The sequence below is a fragment of the Myxine glutinosa genome, chromosome 12, assembly GCF_964187855.1.
Source record: "Myxine glutinosa chromosome 12, kmMyxGlut1.1, whole genome shotgun sequence".
Classification (NCBI taxonomy): Eukaryota; Metazoa; Chordata; class Myxini; order Myxiniformes; family Myxinidae; genus Myxine; species Myxine glutinosa.
The window spans coordinates 67,508,909-67,529,648 of NC_136272.1; the positions used below are offsets into that span (position 1 = coordinate 67,508,909).

Below are 20,740 nucleotides of genomic sequence, written 5' to 3' on the forward strand. Positions count from 1 at the left end.
CAAATTTATCTCTATATCCCGTTGGTAATCAAGCATGCTTGGTAAATAAATTAATAAATTCAAATTTATCTCTACATCCCGTTGGTAATCAAGCATGCTTGGTAAATAAATAAATAAATTCAAATTTATCTCCATAATGACCAACAAGGCAGTGGCAGGAGAGAAAGGCATCAGGACATGGTGATGGATCGTAAAGGAAATGAAGTTCAATTGAAGGGGGTTGGGAGTTATGATGGGGGTTGGGAGGAGGGATTTGGGATCGTGGGGGTTTGGGATGGGGGTGGGGAGGAAGTTTGGGGGCGGAGGCAGTTTGGGATGGGGGGTGGAGGGGGGGGGGGGGGAGGTGAGAGGACGTTGAAATGTTTGACATAAGAAGCACCACAACCGAACCCTGTTCTTCCTCTATCACCTGTACCCTTCTCATTCTATTGCTTGGAAAGCACACCTTGATTAAATCAGAATAAATTTTCAAACCACCTTTTTGGTTTTCAGATAAACTCGCATTTATCAGAAAAGAGACGTCATTTAATATTCTGATGCAACAAGGTGGAAAGGAAGCATATCTCACATTTCCAAACAGTATCAGAACTGAACAAAAAGTAATAAATTTTAATAGCCATGAAAATGGAACCGAACATAACAGAAAATAACAAATCTATTTTTGTTGGGACAACAGAAATAAGTGTTTGGAAAAAAATGGAAAGAAAAGAGAACAATTATCCTAAAAAGGTAAAGAGCTAGGCAGAAGATCAAAGCACTGGGATTCAAATCAAAGCCACCGTTAAAAGAACAAGTGGTTCCATTGTATCTCAAACACAAAGGGAAACAACGAAACTACACCATTTTGAAGAGAGGTACAGAAAAAGAACAAAAACAAAAACAAAATGAAACCTTCGTTATCGACACAACTTACAAGAGCAAGGCTTTCCTCGAGTACACCTGACGCAGAACTACAATTCCTCCTTTCCTTCCATTTGAAATAATCATTGGAAAGTTTACAGAAAGCCCTTGAGGCAGTGCCAAAGATGTAATCTGCACAAGTAGTAACAAAAATACCAAAAGAGCAAACAGATATTCTACGGATCTTGCAAGATAAACAACAAGCAATTCTTATTGCACAATTACATTGCGAACCTTTCAGTACCAGGGAGGCCTGACATAAGTGCTGTCATTCTTCACCGTCTCGTAGCTGTTACCTCCTGAGGAAGAAAAACGAGAGTAGTAGGGGGAGGAGTCAATGTGAAGAGGGGTAGGGGAGGAGTCAATGTGAGGAAGAATAGGGGGAGGAGTCAATGTGAGGAGGGATAGGGGAGGAGTCAATGTGAGGAGGGGTAAGGAGAGGAGTCAATGAATGAATGCATGAATGAATGATCGTTTTAAGGCCATTTTTCCCCGCTAGAGCGGGGGTTAGCCTTGCGGGCCCCATGACAATGATGGTTCCCTATTTGAGGCAATGTTTTTATGGCCGGATGCCCTTCCTGACGCCAACCCTTAGTCGCCTCTTACGATGCGTAGGGATACGGTGTACCTATTCTAAATCGGGGTACACACCGTGATCATTCATCCCAGCAAGCTGGTACTCAATTTGCCTACCTCAGAAGGATGACAGGCTGAGTCAACCCCCCTGGCGTTAATTCAGCGATCGACCGGGATTCGAACCCAGGATCCTAGGATCCCAAGCCGGCACCCTAACCGCTAAGCCAACACCAGGCAATATCTGACATTAAAATCTGCAATCTTATTAAAAAAGATAAATCAACTTTCAATGACAGTTCAATATACTGAGTGTTTATGATTATTTAAAAAAAAATTTGAACGTCTATGATGACTCATGGACTACATAGGGCCTACTTAACCCAACACCTACTGACCTACACCTTCCTTCAAACAAACAAAACTGATGCCCACTAACATACCAAAAACTACCGAGACATGGAGTGCAAAGCAATCAACACTGTGGAAAGAAGAGGAAAAGGAACAGGATGGGGTGTCATCCCAAAGAGCGTGAGTGGATATTAAACGGGTGGACGTAATTTAACGAAGAAGAAAAAGAATGAGTTATGAGCAAACAGCAAAGAGAAGAAAAAAAGACAAATATAAAAGAATTAAAAGAAAGAAAACAAGAGGGAGAATTGCTTTGCAATACATGTCCCATACAAAGTTTCAGTTCAATATATAAAGGGTAAGGGGAAAAAGTCTGGAAAGTTTGGCACCAGTAAACACATCCCTTTATTTGGGTGGTGTATAATGCTGTGTTCGGTGCTGAAGATAATAATAAAAAATAATCCGATGTACATACATGAAGAAAAAAACGTGTACAGCTTTTGTGCATACAGACACGTGAAAAAGTAAGTACACCCCATGTAAAGTTTTGACTTTTTCAACATATTTCAACATACAGCTATTTGATCTTCATTTCAACAATATGGATAGATAAAGGTGATATAATGTAACAAATATCATGAAACATTTACATTTTGTAGTCCATTGTATAATTTAAATAAACATAAATGCAAATTTCGCATGTGGAAAAAGTAAGTACACCCCGACATTTATCACTACTTCAAATACCTAAAATTAGAATCAGGTGCACCAGCTCAGGTGCAAATGATTAGAACATCGTTCGAGAAGATCTTGGAGGAACCTGTCTTATTTAAACCTCAGACATTTCGTTTGGTTTGCTCTTTGTTGTTGAAGTGTGCGGCGTCACCATGCCGAGATCAAAAGAGCTCTCTGAGGCCTTCAGAAAGTAGGTTATAGATGCCTACAAGTCTGGGAAGGGATTTAAAAAGATCTCCAAACAATTTAAAATCAATCATTGGACTGTGCAGAAGATCATCTACAAGTGGAGAAGATTCCAAACAACTGCCAACTTGTTCAGGCCAGGCCGCCCCAGCAAGTTCAGCCCGAGAGCAGACCGCAAGATGCTGAAATAAGTCTCTAAGAACCCTAGAATGTCATCAGGGGACCTACAGGTAGCTCTTGCCAATGTTGATGTCAAAGTGCATGAGTCTACCATTAGAAAGAGGCTGCACAAATTTGATCTACATGGGAGGTGTGCCAGGAGGAAACCTTTGCTGTCCTGAAAGAACATCAGGGCAAGACTAAAGTTTGCCAATGAACACCGAGGCAAACACCAGCACTTCTGGAACAATGTGCTCTGGACAGATGAGTCAAAGGTCGAGCTATTTGGCCACAGTACCAGAAGACATGTTTGGCGAAAACCAAAGACAGCATTTGACAACAAGAACCTGATACCAACTATAAAGCATGGTGCTGGAAATATTATGGTTTGGGGCAGCTTTGCTGCATCAGGGCCTGGGCAGCTCACCATCATAGAATCCACTATGAAGACTACATTGTACCAGAGGGTGCTTGAGGATAATGTGAGGCCATCTGCTGGAAAGTTGAAGCTCACCCGAAGGTGGACCTTGCAACATGACAATGACCCTAAACATACCAGTAAATCCACCAAGGAATGGCTGAAAAGAAAGAAATGGAGGGTTCTGGAATGGCCAAGTCAAAGCCTGGATCTAAATCCCATCGAGATGTTGTGAGGGGATTTGAAACGAGCTGTGCATGCAAGAAACCCCTGAAACATCGCACAGCTGAAAGAATTCTGCATGGAGGAGTGGGCAAAAATTTCTCCCAGTCGATGTCAGAGACTGGTAGACAGTTATAAGAAACACCTACTTGAGGTTGTTTCTGCCAAAGGGGGCAATACCACCTATTAGAGCCAAGGGTGTACTTACTTTTTCCACGTGCGAAATTTGCATTTATGTTTATTTAAATTATACAATGGACTACAAAATCTAAATGTTTCATGATATTTGTTATATTATATTGTGGGAGCTGTGCTCGCACGATAAAGCCAGACAAAATGGACGACACAGGAACGAAGTTTCACCGAGCTATTTATTTTAGCTCAACACGAAAGAACTCAAAAGCTCTAAATCAGCCCATCGAATGGGCGGCAATTTATAAGGCAAACTCAACACACAAAAAGCCACGCCTCTCAGGCGGGGCGTGGTATGCAAATAGGTAAGCCACACCTCTCAACGGGGCGTGGTATGCAAGACAAGTGTTCGCCCGGGAAAGGCAAGTCTGGACACGCACGGGCGAGTCTGGACAAGTGACCGCTCGCCGGTTGCGTCATCGGCCGGTGCAAGGTAATTGTGCCATGCTTCCGGTAACCGCTACATGCGCCCCCCCCCCCCAGAATTAACATGCACCGGGAGAGTCAGTTTGAGGGGGGTCCTGATGGCCCGGCCGAAACGACCCCTGGCTATTCGTGTGGGGGTGGTAGGTGGCGTGGTGGTGGATGGTCGGGCGGGGGGCTTGGTTGACGGGGGACGGCCCCGTCGTGGAGGAAGGGCCAACCATGGAGGTTGGTCGAGGTCCAAATGGGCCGGCTTGAGGCGGTCCACGGAGATGCGGTCCGGCTTGCCGCCGATGTCGATGATGAATGACTTGTCGTCCCTCTTCAGGACCCGGAAAGGTCCATCGTACAGCAGCCGGAGCGGTCCCCGGTGTGCCGGATAAAAATGTACTCCGCAGTGCGAAGTGCTGGGGGGACGTGGGGTTGGGGGCAGCCGTGGTGGGACGTGGGCAAATCTCCTGGCGGCCTCCTGGAGGACCGAGCGTTGGCGAGCCGCAGACCAGGGGCCGGTGGCGTCAGGGATGAATTCGCCCGGCATGCGCAGTGGCTGGCCGGAGACCAACTCGGTGGTGGAAGCCTGGAGGTCCTCTTTAGGGGCCGTTCGGAGGCCCAATAGGACCCACGGGAGCCTCTTGGCCCAACCATCGTCCTGGAGGCTGGCCCAGAGAGCGGCCTTCATCGAGCGGTGGAACCGCTCGCACAAGCCGTTGGCTTGGGGGTGGTAGGCCGTGGTGCGGTGAAGCTTGACCCCCAAGGCCTGGGCGACCGTGCCCCAAAGCTCGGAGGTGAATTGCGGGCCTCTGTCGGAGGAGATGTCCGAGGGGGCGCCGAAACGGGCAATCCAAGTGCCAATGAAGGCCTGCGCCACGTCGGCGGATGTTGTTGATGTCAGCGGGACAGCCTCCGGCCACCTGGTGGTCCTGTCCACCATCGTGGGGAGGTGGGTGAAGCCCCGCGAGTAGGGAAGGGGTCCCACCAGGTCCACATTGACGTGGTCGAAGCACCGCGCGGGCACGTCGAATGGTGCCGACGGGGCCTGGGTGTGCCGGTGGACCTTCGCACGCTGGCAGGCGACACAGGCATTGGGCCAGTCGCGGACGTCTTTACGGAGCCCATGCCAGACGAATTCCGCTGCCACGAGCTACTGCGATGCTTTCCGGCCCGAGTGGGAAAGGCCGTGGAGGGCGTCAAAAATGTGCTGCTGCCATCCGGTGGGCACGATGGGGCGAGGTTGGCACAGGGAAACATGGCACAGGAGAACTGTGCCTGTGTCCTCGAAGGGGACGTCGGCCAATCGCAGGCCTGTGTCCGCTGTCCGGAGGGCTTGCACCGTGGGGTCGGCGGTCTGGTCGGCCGCCATGCGGGCGAAGTCCACACCCAGGTGGACGGCGTTCGCGCCGGACCGGGAGAGGCAATCGGCCACAGCGTTGTCCTTGCCCGCAACGTGCCGGATGTCCGTCATAAATTCGGACATGGCGGAGAGGTGGCGCTGCTGGCGGGCCGACCACGGCTCCGTAACCTTGGCCATGGCGAAGACCAGGGGTTTGTGGTCCACAAACGCCGTGAACGGGCGGCCCTCCAAAAGATGGCGGAAGTGGCGAACAGCCAGGTAAAGGCCGAGGAGCTCGCGGTCGAAAGCGCTATACTTGCGCTCGTTAGGGCGAAGCTGCCGGCTGAAGAAGGCCAGCGGTTGCCAAGCCCCGTTCACCCAATGTTCATGCACGGCACCCACCGCGTAGTCGGAAGCATCCGTGGTGAGGGCGATGGGTGCGTCGAGCGCCGGGTGTGCCAGCATGGTCGCGTTGGCGAGGGCCAGCTTAGCGCCCGTGAACGCCGCGTCCATCTCTGTGGTCCAGGCGACGTCGTGCTTGGCCGGCTTGCCCCGGAGGGCTTCGTACAGGGGGCGCATGAGTTGGGCGGCGCGAGGCACGAACCGGTGGTAAAAATTTACCATCCCCAAAAATTCCTGTAGGGCCTTGATGGAGCGGGGGCGCGGGAAACTTGTGACTCCCTCCACCTTGGTAGGCAGCGGGACGGCCCCGCGCTTCGTGATGCGGTGCCCCAGGAAGTCAACAGCCGTTACGCCAAACTGGCATTTCGCCGGGTTGATGATGAGGCCGTGCTGGCCGAGGCGTTCAAAAAGCGTGCGCAGGTGGATGAGGTGCTCCGCCCGGGAAGTGCTGTCGACGAGAATGTCGTCCAAGTAGACGAAAAGGAAGGTGAGGTCGCGCAGCACGCTGTGCATCAGCCGTTGGAAGGCCTGGGCCGTGTTCTTAAGGCGGAACGGCATACGGAGGAACTCGAAGAGGCCAAAAGGTGTAATTACCGCCGTCTTCGGCACGTCGGCCGGCCGGACGAGTACCTGGTGGTAGCCCCGAATGAGGTCGACCTTGGAAAAGATCACCCGCCCCACCAAACGGGCGGAAAAGTCCTGTATATGTGGTGTCGGGTACCGGTCGGGGGTGGTGGCGTCGTTGAGGCGGCGGTAATCGCCGCATGATGGTCGCCATCCGCCACCCAGTTTGGGCACGATGTGCAGGGGCGAGGCCCACGCGCCATTCGAGCGCCGCACAATGCCCAATCGCTCCAGCGCGTCGAATTCCACCTTCGCCACGGCGAGTTTGGCCGGGTCGAGGCGGCGAGCCCTGGCGTAGACCGGTGGACCTGTGGTCGGGATGTGGTGTTCGATGCCGTGCTCGACGTTGACGGCCGAAAACGTCGGCTGCGTGAGGGCGGGAAACTCGGCGAGTAGGCGGGTGAAATTGTCCACGGCCGGGAGCGCGCAGGCTAGCTTGGTCGGAGCGGAGCCACTCAATGAGCAAGCGAGCGAGCTGAAGGTCTCCGCGTTGATGAGCCAACGCCGTTTGACGCCGACCAAAAACCCATGCGCGCAAAGAAAATCTGCACCCAGCAAGGCGATGGGCACGTTCGCCGTGATGAAGTCCCACCTGAAGCGCTGTCCCCCGAAGCAGAATGTGACGCTGCGCAAACCGAAGGTGTGGATGGAGGAGCCGTTTGCGGCGACCAAGGCGGGGCCGCACAGCGCAGCCTGTTTGTCCTGCACTGAGGCGGGTATCACGCTCAGCTGAGCGCCGGTGTCACACAAAAAACGCCGCCCGGACAATGTCCATGATAAACAGAAGGCTGCCTGAATGGCCGACGCTCATGGCAGGCAGCGAGCGCCGGCCTGGTCGTTTCCCGGCCAGCCGAAAGTGCACGGTGGGCGGCACGTTCTGGCCTTCTGCCCGAACCTGGCGTGGTAATAGCACATGGTCCGCTCTGGTGGAGGCTCCGGCGGCCGCATCGGGTTCGGTCGACGGGGCGTCGCAGCGGCCGCTGCCGTCAGTGGCGCGGACTCGGCCGGGGGTGGCGCCGGTCGTGGCGCGGGCGTTGCCTCGGTCGGCCCAGGGTTCCAGGCGGCCGCTCCAACGTGTCGCCTGGCCGAGAAAAATTTATCGGCCTCCTTGGCCAGGGCGCGAGGGTCCGTGATGGGCGAGTTAGCCAAAGCTAACCGTACCTGCCCGGGTAGCCGCCGGAGGAACAGCTCGCGGAAGAGGAAGTCCGGGCTGTGGTCACCGAGAAGAGCAAGCATGTGGTCCATGCGTTCGGATGGACGGGCCTCGCCCAGCTCCGGGAGGTCGAGTAGTTGTCGCGCGCGTTCGGTCTCCGTGAGTCCAAACGCACCGAGGAGTAGGCCTTTGAGCGCGCCGTATTTGTCGGCGTTCGGCGGGTGCTGTAGGAAGCTCAGGACCCGGGCAGCGGTGGAGGCGTTGAGCGCGGAGACCACATGGTGGTAACGCGTCATGTCCTCCGTAATTTTCCACAGGGCGAATTGAGAATCCGCTTGAGCAAACCAAACGGCCGCGTGCGACTCCCAAAAGCCCAGGAGCTTCAAAGCTACAGCTGACTCCATCGCCGTGTTCTTAGAAAGGGGTCACCAATTGTGGGAGCTGTGCTCGCACGATAAAGCCAGACAAAATGGACGACACAGGAACGAAGTTTCACCGAGCTATTTATTTTAGCTCAACACGAAAGAACTCAAAAGCACTAAATCAGCCCATCGAACGGGCGGCAATTTATAAGGCAAACTCAACACACAAAAAAGCGACGCCTCTCAGGCGGGGCGTGGTATGCAAATAGGTAAGCCACACCTCTCAACGGGGCGTGGTATGCAAGACAAGTGTTCGCCCGGCAAAGGCAAGTCTGGACATGCCCGGGCGAGTCCGGACAAGTGACCGCTCGCCGGTTGCGTCATCGGCCGGTGCAAGGTAATTGTGCCATGCTTCCGGTAACCGCTACAATATCACCTTTATCTATCAATATTGTTGAAATGAAGATCAAATAGCTGTGTGTTGAAATTTGTTGGAAAAGTCAAAACTTTACATGGGGTGTACTTACTTTTTCACGTGACTGTATATGTAATACATCGCGGTTATATACCTGGGATCATTCCAATAGCACTGGGCCATGGACTAACACCCAGGCCTAAGGCCTGTCGATCAGTGTGCTGTTTCATTTGGGATGGAGTCAGGGCAGCTGAAAACTGCATGTACAATATGATATTTTCCAAATTAAAATGGGCAGAACTCCGTGAACAATTGACAAAACGCCCCGAAACTCAAACTTGCTCTGTAACTTTTATAATAAAGCCATGTACCAAGTTTCAGTTGATTATGTTAAAGGTGATGGAAAAAAGTGCAGAAAGCCAAAAATGGGACGGACTGACAGACAGACAGACAGCAAAGCTATAGTGCCCTTCGGGTAGGGGACTAATAAGAGAAAACTTGGGGAGACTTTAAATATATACAACAGTTTTACAAAGAGTAAGAAGTTTTCATCCAAATCAACTTATAGTAAAGAATGAGAGTGAAGCAAGGAAGGATGCCTGGTGTCTCCCTGGTGTTGGCTTAGCGGTTAGCATGCCGGCTTGGGATCCTAGGATCCTGGGTTCGAATCCCGGTCGATCGCTGAATTAACGCCAGGGAGGTTGACTCAGCCTGTCATCCTTCCGAGGTCGGCAAATTGAGTACCAGCTTGCTGGGATGAATGATCACGGTGTGTACACCGTATCCCTGCGGTAAGAGCGTGACCAAGGGTTGGCGTCAGGAAGGGCATCCGGCCATAAAAACATTGCCTCAAACAGGGAACCATGATTGTCATGGGGCCCGCAAGGCTAATCCCTGCTCCAGCAGGGAAAATGGCCTTAAAACGATTAGTAAGGGCATTTTATGAGATATTTCACAAATCGGTTAACTAAATTGTTACCAAAAAATTTCTTCACCAATATGTTTGTAAAGGTGTGTAATAACATGTGTTAAAATGTTGAAGTTCAACTCCCGTGGGAAACCCAGAAAAAAAGCTGTTGAATTCGGGTACCGAAAAATTATTTTCGAGAATTTTTTTTTTTTTAATCGGCCCTTAAGTAACTTATGAGGGGTCAAATAAGGGTTTTTCATGATTCTGAGTTGATTGTTAACATTTATATTTTCACTTTTACATTTACACACAAAGTAGCTTTTATTTCACATACATATGTGAAGCATCTTGGTAACAATGCAGGACAGATGCCCATTGTGGTCTGCAAGTCGCTCGGTTCTGATAAAGACCTTGATCACATCTACCATGTGGTGGTACTCCACCCAGAGTGCAGGTGTTCTTCCTCCTTTTGCGAGTCGTTTGAAGGTTTCTTCAAACCTTTGCTCAAACACTGGCACTACTGGGTCTGAGTGTCTGGCTCCCATCTTCCCATCAGCCACCTTCTCCATGAAGGTCTTCATGTCACCACGCTCCTCCTCAGTGAAGGCAAGTTTCATGATGTGTTGATAGATGGCTGCATCGATGAGGAGGTGAACACGGATTGCCTTGTCAAAACATCCTCCATCCATGATGTGGTTGGCTGTCGTACTTCCAGGATAGATCAACTGGATCACATCTAGTAGTCCAGAATCTTCCATGATGTTACCCATTGATCCAAGATAAGACTTCAGCAGGTGAAAACCACCCAACCTTGGAATGACGGGTAGATTTGCCTGCTTTATTATATTCACAGCCTTCAGCCAAATCGGAAGATCAAAGGTCACTATAGCGACCCCAGCGCGCCGTATGCACTCTTTCAGAGTGGTGAAGATGTTGTTGAAGTCATTAGGGTCTCCTTCAATAACTGGGAGGAACTCGATCTGTGTGCTCTGCTTTGCATCATTAGCATGGATTCTCTTCATCCAGCCATTCCAGTTGGAGTGTGGGAACTCAGGATCGTTGGCTTTGATCACCCACCCCGCTGCCCAGAGTGTGTCACCTGGAGTGAGGAGTGGCTGATCATGAGCCAGGGAGGAGGAAAGCTCAGCGAGGGGGAGAAACATGATCGCGTTCGTTCCTGTCTGTTTCCTGTTCGTAAATGGAATAATCTTTACTTCAGTTCCTCTCAGGATCTTAGCTTTGTCGAGTGCCTTCAACTTCACCCGGGGTAAAGCTGCTGTTGTCTGTGGATCTGGCAAAGGTGGTGCCGGAGAGGTGACTTCGATCCAACCCATTGAGTGAAAGGGAGTGTTTCCATGAATTGAGACAATGTTTAAATCTATATTGTCTCCAACAAACTGAGTGACTGCATTGTTTGTTTCCCCAACCTCCATAAAGACCACCTGATCATTACTTGACAATTCACTTTCACTGGCTGGCACTTTGGCTGTCATCACTGATTGATCCTCAAGCGCAGCATCAACCGCAACCTCATCATTGATCTGTTCATCGGTTTCCTCCACAATGGTGTCAAGAGTGCCAGAAGTATCTGGAACGTCATCTCCACTCCTACTATTAAGGAAGCAGTATTTGTAGTTTTGTGTCTCCGTGTAAGACTCAGTGTATCCCAGCCGGTGGAACTTGTTGAGCATCCATTTTGACCCAAATCTATGATCAAGTTGTATGGCAAGCCCCATTTGGTGTGGCAATACTCCAGACCGAGGTCGACAGGCCTTAATAAAATTCTGCCCCCAAACGGCAACTCTTTCGTCTGTCTTGACAATCGGTCTCAAGAACATCTGAAGGCTTGCAGGAACAAGTGTCAGCTGACTATCGATGTCAGTCATACTGTGTGTGGTGGGGTATGACTTTGGACCTAAATCAATCAAGGCAATATCATTGGATATGAACTTGAGTGCCGGCTTTATGATCTGAGTCTTCTCATCTCCATGGTCAAGATTAGCATGATGCTCTATCGCAGAATATTGTCGGTGCCATCTTTGAGACAGAGTACATCTGCCCTTCTTTCCTGTGTTGTGAAATACAAGGTGTCTTCGTATTTCTCTAGAAGTTTTATCTTTAGCCAATGCTTTGAATAAGAAAGGCTCTTCTCTGGTGACTGATCAAACTCCTGCAGCTTTTCATGGACTTGGTCCATGTTCATTACCCCATGCTCTAATTCTGAGTCTAACCATTCGCAGAATTCAATAAAAACTGCCTCTCGCTCCTCATCAATACTCCTCTGTCCTCTCTTCCTTTTTCCTTCCTCATCAGTCTTGGACAAACTGTCACCTCTCACAAACATAAGTTTGCATCGCAAATGGTACAGTGTTTCTTCTGCTACCAAGTCGTTGATCCCTTCCAGGCGTCCAGTGACTTCAGTGCCCCAGTCATCCCCGCGACTCCGTGCTGTCTTCAGCAAGCTTGCCTTCAGTGTATCTGCAGTCAAATTATCTGGCACTCTGTATTTCTTTCTAGCTTGTGCTGGATTATTTTGTAGAGCTGGGCTGGTTGGTTGCAAAGAATGCATACATCCTTATACAGGAGGTCAACTGACTGTGATCTTCTAGAACTGCAGCCAGTTGATGAACTGAACTCACAAGTAGTGCGTCTTCTCTTCAACTTTGATGACTCTTTCTCTGCCTTTGATGCTTGAGCTGACTTCTTGGTGGTTGCAACAAAGTTGTTGTACAGATCATTTTTACACTTCTGGTGGTACCTCAGTTTTCCTTCCTTTTGAGCCTCCTTCATACGTTCCACAACAGTAACATTTTCGACAGTTTCTGCTTGTTTCAATAAAGTTGAGTATCCCTTTGGAGTTGCCTGTATGAGCCTTTCAGCTGGTGTATCCGAGCGTGCACAGATGAAGCAATTGAGCACAGGTGGAGTAACGTCTTCATCCATATTGCTAGACTCCATGTCCTGCAAAGTAGAAAATGAGATATATTTAGAAATTATTTTTCCACAAAGGAGTGTCTGTGGTGAAATATAAATGTTAACAATCAACTCAGAATCATGAAAAACCCTTATTTGACCCCTCATAAGTTACTTAAGGGCCGATTTAAAAAAATAAAAATTCTCGAAAATAATTTTTCGGTACCCGAATTCAACAGCTTTTTTTCTGGGTTTCCCATGGGAGTTGACCTTCAACATTTTAACACATGTTATTACACACCTTTACAAACATATTGGTGAAGAAATTTTTTGGTAACAATTTAGTTAACAGATTTTCATATGTTTCCCTTACTAGATCATTCTTTTATTCAAGGAAGGAATAAATCAATGAACAATTCAACAATTTAAGGTAAGAGTGTAACAGTTAATGTGCGCTGATGTGAGAGAAGAGCACACCTATCCATGCACACACCGTTTAATGTGCCGGGGTGCTTAATCTCCAGGTGATTCACTACCACGGTGGAGTCGTTCCCTGACACAGTGAGTTTTGCTTTGCACTGACAACAGCGGACTTTCTGTTCTCCATCTTTGTTCCCACCGATGAGCTGAAAGTGTCTCCAAGCAGACTTCTGTTTCTCCTCTTGATGTTCAACCCACCAGAAGTCTCGCTCCTCGTAAAGGTTGTCGAGCTCTGAATGATAGGAGCTCCGGTAAGACCGAGAATTATAGGCAGATCGTTCCAACAAATCTCTCCTCGAAAGGTCTTTGCCCCTCCAGTCATCCCTTTCCTCACGCCCCAAGACTATGGTGATGGTGAGGGTGAGAGAAACGGTAGGGGGAGACAGACACAAGTGGGATCGAGAAAAGGCGATCAAAAATAGGTATTGAAAAGGGGACGGATGGATCCAGACAACAAACACACACGCCTGCGCACACACGTGCGCACACACTCTCTCATTGTCTTCATACCGGTCTCCCCTATCCTCCCTCAATCTCTGCAAATAAATAAAAAATACACAAAATTATTTTCCTCCTCTTTCCTGAACTTAATGTGAATCACTCAAATCTTTACTTATTTTTGAAAATTATTTATAGCATACCTTTGTGTGTTAGTTACTCACAAGGTAAAGGCAGAGTGTGTATTATTCCATATGGTGATATTAACACCACGAGTTCTGCTCGAAATTGACGGAAACCAAAATTATTTATAGCATATAGCATTTATAGCATATAGAAAATTATTTATAGCATATCTTTGTGTGTTAGTTACTCACAAGGTAAAGGCAGAGTGTGTATTATTCCATATGGTGATATTAACACCACGATAAATTGAAAAGTGATTACCACGACAATAAATAGCACCGCAAGGCGGGCGTAACCCCTCAGCCCATGCATGGTGGAAGCCAATTTCAAATGGCTGCCGTGGCGGCTATATTGAAAATCGCAGCGTGCCCATTTTCGAAAGGAACCTTCCTCTACTCAACCCCAACACACACTGCAAAAATGGATTTAATCGGACAAGCCGTTCTGCTTGAAATTGATGGAAACCAATTTCAAGATGACTGCCGTGGCACCCATATTTAAAATCGCAGCGCGCCCATGAACCTTCCTCTACTCAACCCCAACACACACTGCAAAAATGGATTTAATCGGACAAGCCGTTCTGCTCGAAATTGACGGAAGCCAATGTCAAGATGGCTGCCGTGGCGGCCATATTGAAAATCGCAGCGCGTCTATTTTTGAAAGGCACCTTCCACTACTCAACCCCAACACACACTGCAAACATGGATTTAATCGGACAAGCCGTTCTGCTCGAAATTGACGGAAACCAATTTCAAGATGGCTACCGTGGCGGCCATATTGAAAATCGCAGCGCGCCCATTTTCGAAAGGAACCTTCCTCGATCCAACCCCAACACACACTGCAAAAATGAATTTAATCGGACAAGCCATTCTGCTCGAAATTGACGGAAATCAATTTCAAGATGGCTGGCGTGGCGGCCATATTGAAAATCGCAGCGCGCCCATTTTCGAAAGGAGCCATCCTCTACTCCCCAACACACACTGCAAAAATGGATTTAATCGGACAAGCCGTTCTCCTTGAAATTGACGGAAGCCAAAAGTTGACGGACGCCCGGACGCCCGTGACGCCCATACCCCTTAGCCCAATTTGGGCTGAGGGGTGAAAAGCGATTTTCTTTCCAGTGGTAAACTTAACAGGCCTCACCATCAACCATGATATCTCCTGAACCGACTATATAGCCAAGCTGGTCTCCAAAACCAGCCACAGCTGGGCACCCTCTGTTGTTCCAGCTCATTCTTTGAAAATCAGAATGAAACACAGCTTAAAGGCCTTTTTCCATTTCCCAATGAAGTATTCAGGTTAGGTCAGGTATAGGAGCATGCGCTGGAGTAGCGTGTCACGTCCACTTTCCACCAGTACTCCAGGGGCCCTCTGTCTGGCCATCCCCCAGGCAGATGCCTGGCACATTCCCATTTCCTTGAGATAAAGGTCTTCCTCGCCTGACTGTGTTCCAAGACAACCACCGGAAACATCAAGGATGGTAGTCTTGAAGGCACTCCACAACTCATCAGGTTCCTCCGAAACACACAGACCCCCCCCCCCCCCCCCCCAAAACCCCGCTCAACCTGTTCACAAACTCCTCAGCTACTCTCTCTCATCCTTAAGCTTGCCAACATCCAGCCTAGGCTGGGATGGTATCATTCTCTTGGATTTGAGCCACAACTTCTTCAACTTCAAATGTCTGCTGTTCTTCTTCTACTACAATAGGTTCATTTGATCATTTCCTTGTTAAAGTGGACATCTCTCTGGCCGTTCTTAGAGAGCCTACTCAGCGTCGACGTGTCTGGAATTTCGCTCAGGCCGACTGGCACGGTCTTCAAGCCGCCATCAAACATCTGGACTGGTCTCCCATCTCCACTGCCTTGGACATCAACTCTTCCTGGGAATTCTTCCAAAGTAAATTGCTCTCTCTCATGCACAGATTTATCGCATCTCGTCTTCAGTTGTCTTACCCTTCCTCCCGTCCATGGTACACTGAATCTTGTGGTGAGGCAGTTGCCCTGGAACAACTTCCCTTCGCCTCCTGGAATGCAAATCCAATGGAAGGCAATCTCCGTTCCTTTCACAAAGCTCAAAACAAGTGTGTCTACCCTCAGGAGAGCCAGGAAACAATATCTCTCTACTCTCAAGACTGAACTCTCAAACCTGTCTCCCTCCTCCAAATTCTGGTGGTGTCTGGTCAAATCTGTTTCTGGTGTTTGTTGCCCTTCCATCCCCTCCTTTACCTCAAACGGCTACACAGCTGACTGCACGTGAAAAAGCTGAATACCTCAACTCTGTGTTTGCCTCTAAATCTTGTGTCCCAAACCCATCGCTTTCTGTGCCCCCCTAACCCAGTTACACCTGGACTCAGTGCCCTTCTCTCCTGACAAGGTGGAGAAGTTTCTGTCAAACCTCGACTCCGATTCTGCAACTGGACCAGACGGCATCAGCCCACGGGTCCTAAAATCCTGCTCTGCCGCTCTATCTCACCCTCTCTTTGTTCTCTTCACCCTCTCTTTTGCTCAAGGTCATCTGCCATTTGCTTGAAATCAGCCAACATTACCGCTTTACACAAAAAAGGTGCAAAAACAGATCCTTGCAACTGCAGACCAATCAGCCTGCTCCCAATTTATCAGGAAAGACATGGAATCCATCATTGCTTCGGATATTAAATCCTTCCTCTTCTCCAATGGCTTGATCTCTGATCATCAATTTGGTTTCAGACCAGGTCATTGTACTCTGGACATGCTGCTGTCTCCACAATGGATGAAGGTCCTCAATGCCAAACAGGAAATTAGAGCTGTCTCCCTTGGCATATCTCTTGCCTTCGATACGGTCTGGCGCCCCACCCTGCTCACCAAACTCTCCTCTTATGGTATCCATAGAAATCTCCACGCCTGGGTTTTGGAATTCCTCTCCAGTCATCTTCAATGTGTGGTCCTGAATGGGATTCTCTCATCTCCCCTTCCTGTGCAGGCTGGAGTTCTTAAAGGCAGTGTTTTGGACCCTGTGCTTTTTTTGATATTCATCAATTGGATGGATGTACAGGGTCTGCTTCTACTTTTCTGACCTGACATCTCACACCTGTCCTGCCTTTTCACACCCGCACGTGCCGCGTGTTCTCCGGCTGGATAACGGAATCTGCTTTTCATGGTACGGAATACGGAATCGAAAGGCCCGCTCCCGTTGTTTGTGGCCGTGGCCTTGTTTGCCGGTGGCCTTGTGGTCTTGGTGGCCTTGTGGCCTTGTTTGCCGCTGTGGTCTTGATTAGCGGCTGCAGTCGTTTGCCGCTGCGTTTGCCGCTGCGTTTGCCGCTGCGTTTGCCGCTTTGCCTCCTCGACCTTGGCCTCGTACTCGTCCCTTCGCTCCTGCCTGGCATGGCTCTGAAGTACTCCGCCGCAAGGCTTCTTCTGCTCAATACCCGCTCCACCCCATCATGCATCTCTGCCATCAAATCAAATGGACTCCTCCGACGACCCAGGTACATTCACCGTGGCTCCGGTCGCAAGTTTGTTTATTTGCAATCAGGTCACTCCATCCCCGTCCTCTGGTCGGCTCAGCGCACTCTCACTCTTCGTCCCAGCGCACCTGGTCACAGCAACCCACACGATCGCACCTCTTGCCTACGAACCCTGGCTAAATCACCTGAATTCATCCCTGCTGTTCAAAACAACATCAAGCTCACCCTGTTCAACACCCGGTCCCTCAACAATAAATGCCTCATCCTGAACGAATACATCCTGGATAACAAACTGGACTTTCTCTGTCTCACCGAAACCTGGCAACAACCTCTGGACTACTACACACTCAACCTCACCACACCCAATGGATATTCCTACGTCAATAAACCACGCTCGGAGGGCCGAGGTGGTGGAATTGCCGTTATCCACCGTCAAGACATCAAGACCAACCTCATCTCCATCTCATCTGCTCCATCATTTGAACACCTGGCTTTAAAACTCTCTGGTCACACGCAGTCAGTCATGGCTGTCGTCTACCGCCCTCCCAAACCACACCCATCATTCCTGTCTGACTTCTCCTACTTTCTGACCCAGCTATGTTCCCTCTCCCCCTCAATCCTCCTCCTTGGTGATTTCAATATCCACATGGACTCCACTGACTCCACAATAACCACTGACTTCACTGATTTACTCACCTGCTTTAACCTCACTCAACATGTCGACTTTCCTACCCATATCCGTGGTCACATTTTGGACCTTGTCTGCTCCACTGGATTAAATTTGCACCATCTCTATGGCTCCGACCTCACCCTCTCTGACCACTTAGCCATCACTCTGACCATCAACATCCCCGCCCCAACACCAAGGCATTATCGCACAATCAACTTCCGTAAGCTAAACGCTCTTTCACCTACCTCATTCTCATCCACCCTCTCTGAAAAAATGTCCACTTCTCCCTTCATTGACCTCCACACCCCTTCCGACCTCACTGACTACTACAACCACACTCTCTCCTCCTGCCTTGACCAGCTTGCGCCTGTAAAAACCAAAACAGTTTCTTTCACCCATTCTGCTCCCTGGTTTACCCCTGAACTCCACCTGATGAAAACTCGTGCTCGCCAACTTGAAAGACTCCGCAATAAAACGGGTCTCACAGTTCACTCCCAAGCCTACAAGGACCACATACAACACTACAAAGATGCCCTCTCCCGCGCCCGCTCTGCCTACTACTCTCAAATTATCCACTCTGGCTCCGGAAACCCAAAAGCACTCTTCTCGACAATAAACAAACTCCTCCGCCCCCTGAACACCACCACCCAGTCATTCACAGTAGACAACTGCATCTCCTTCCTCTCTTTCTTCCAACGCAAAATTGACAACATATACAACAGCTTGACCACCGCCGCACCCGCTCCCCCTCCAACCACCTGCCCCCCCTTGTCCTGCCATCCCCTGTCTCGGTTCTCCCCAATCTCTCCTACTGACCTCTCTGAACTCCTCATAGGAATGAAAACTGCCACCTGCACTCTTGACCCCATCCCCTCCAGCTTTGTCAAAGCCTCCCTCCCTGCTCTCTCTCCACTTATCATTGCAACAATAAACTCCTCCCTGTCTACAGGCATCGTCCCACCTTCCCTCAAAATTGCTGCTGTTACCCCCATTCTAAAAAAACCTGGTCTAAACCCTGACACCCTAAACAACTTCAGACCCATCTCCAACCTACCCTTTCTGTCAAAAGTTTTGGAACGCGCTGTAGCCACTCAACTCAAACATCATCTCTCTGCCAATAACTTGTATGAAACATTCCAATCCGGATTCCGCTCCAACCACAGTACTGAAACTGCTCTCCTCAAAATCACCAACGACCTTCTCCTCTCCTCTGACGCTGGCAACCTCAACATTCTCGTCCTCCTCGACCTCAGCGCTGCCTTTGACACCATCGATCACACTATCCTCCTCACCCGACTTGAATCCACCTTTAACGTCACCGGCACTGCCCTCTCTTGGATTAAATCATACCTCTCTGACAGATGCCAGTTCATCTCCATCAATAACTGCAAATCCCCCACTGCTCCCCTCCCACAAGGTGTCCCCCAAGGTTCAGTTCTTGGCCCCCTCCTCTTCATCCTTTACCTGTCCCCGCTCGGTCACTTAATCCGCCGTCATGGTCTCCAATTCCACTGCTTCGCCGATGACATCCAGCTTTTCATCTCCACCAAGTCCGTCTCCACCGACACCCACTCTATCCTGACAAACTGCATCACTGAAATAAAATCCTGGCTTCAAATCAACTTCCTCAAGCTTAACTGTGATAAATCTGAAATAATCATCATTGGCCCAAAAACGCTCACAAAATCCACCCATAACTTTGCCCTCAACATCGACGGTATCCCAGTATCCACCTCCCCTCACATCCGGAATCTTGGCGTCATCTTTGACCAAACCCTTTCCTTCGACAAATACACTAAACAGATCACAAAGTCAGCCTTCTTTCATCTGAAAAACATTGCCCGTCTCCGCTCATCCCTCTCCTCCACGGCTGCAGAAACCCTCATCCACGCCTTCATCACCTCCCGTCTGGACTACTGCAATAGCCTCCTCTATGGTTCACCCTCAAAAATCACCAATAAACTCCAATACATTCAGAACTCCGCTGCCCGTCTACTCACTCATTCCCGGACCCGTGACCACATCACCCCCGTCCTTTACAAGCTTCACTGGCTCCCCATCCCCCAGAGAATCCAGTACAAAATCCTCCTCTTGACATACAAAGCCCTCCATAACCTGGCCCCATCCTACCTGGCTGACCTCCTCTCCAGACACACTCCCACCCGCAACCTCCGCTCTGCTGGTACCAACCTCCTGACCCCCTCCATCCGGACCAAATTCAGATCCTGGGGGGACAGGGCCTTCTCCATCGCTGCTCCCACCCTCTGGAACTCACTACCTCACACCATCAGAGACTCCTCCTCACTCACCACATTCAAAACATCACTAAAGACCCACCTGTTCAACGCTGCATTCAACATTCAACCCACAGCATTTAACCCCTGACTATCTCTTCTCCTTCTCCCTCCTTTTGCTTTAAATATTTCCCTGTTGATTCTTGTCTTGTCTTTTTGATTCTTGTCTTATATATATGCCGTATATCGCTGCTGTTTGTTTTCTTGATTCTTGTCTTTTTGCAATTGTTGTTTTCATGTATTGTTATGCATTATGTTTTCCACTCTGTCAAAGCGCCTTTGGGCTTCTGGAAAAGCGCTATACAAAATAAATGAATTATTATTATTATTATTATCAATGATCTCTCCGACTCTCTGGAAAATCCTCTCTATATTTTTGCTGATGACTCCACTCTCTGCCGCTCCATATCTCAACCCTCAGATCAGCAGGTAGCAGCCTCTTCACTCTCTGCAGACCTGGACAAAATCACAGACTGGTCAAACAAGTGGAACATGTCTTTCAATCCTGACAAATCTCACACTCTCACTACGTTTCTCCCGAAAGACCGTCTAGAAAACCGTCCCATCTACGTTCTCAACAATCATCTCGAAGAAGTTCTGTCACTCAAGCTTTTGGTGACAAAGCTCTCCCGTCTGGGCTGGTGCTCCTGCCTCATACCTAGCCCGGCTTCACTTCTTCTCATGAAACTGCCAAAAACAAGACTCTCTGCTCAGCTTCACACTTTCATTACCCTTTCTTCCGCCTCTGGGAACAAACTCCCACACTCTCTTCAATCCCACTCCTCTCTCCAGGTCTTCAAAACAGCTGTTTTATCACCATCTCTTATCTTCCCCCATCGAAAACCTTGATCTTTTCTACCCCCATTAATATACCCCAAATCCACGTTTTTCAAATTCCGTTTTTGTGTCCTGAAAGTCCTAGTAGTGTTCATTTGTTTTATACTATGTAACCCAACCTCCCC

At 49.3% G+C, this 20,740-nt stretch overlaps 1 protein-coding gene across 2 annotated transcripts in view; it reads right to left on the reverse strand.

The window, feature by feature from the left end:
- Nucleotides 1-503: 503 nt before the first annotated feature.
- Nucleotides 504-20,740, reverse strand: part of LOC137437497 (heterogeneous nuclear ribonucleoprotein A1) — a 28,763-nt gene continuing 8,526 nt past the window's right edge. For both annotated transcript variants that reach the window (XM_068131861.2, XM_068131863.2), the window contains 2 exons: nt 12,762-13,091; nt 504-1,199 (listed from right to left, as the gene is read on the reverse strand). In XM_068131861.2, coding sequence (XP_067987962.1) covers nt 1,138-1,199; nt 12,762-13,091 — 392 coding nt within the window. In that variant the 3' untranslated portion in view covers nt 504-1,137. The remainder of the gene's footprint in view (nt 1,200-12,761; nt 13,092-20,740) is intronic.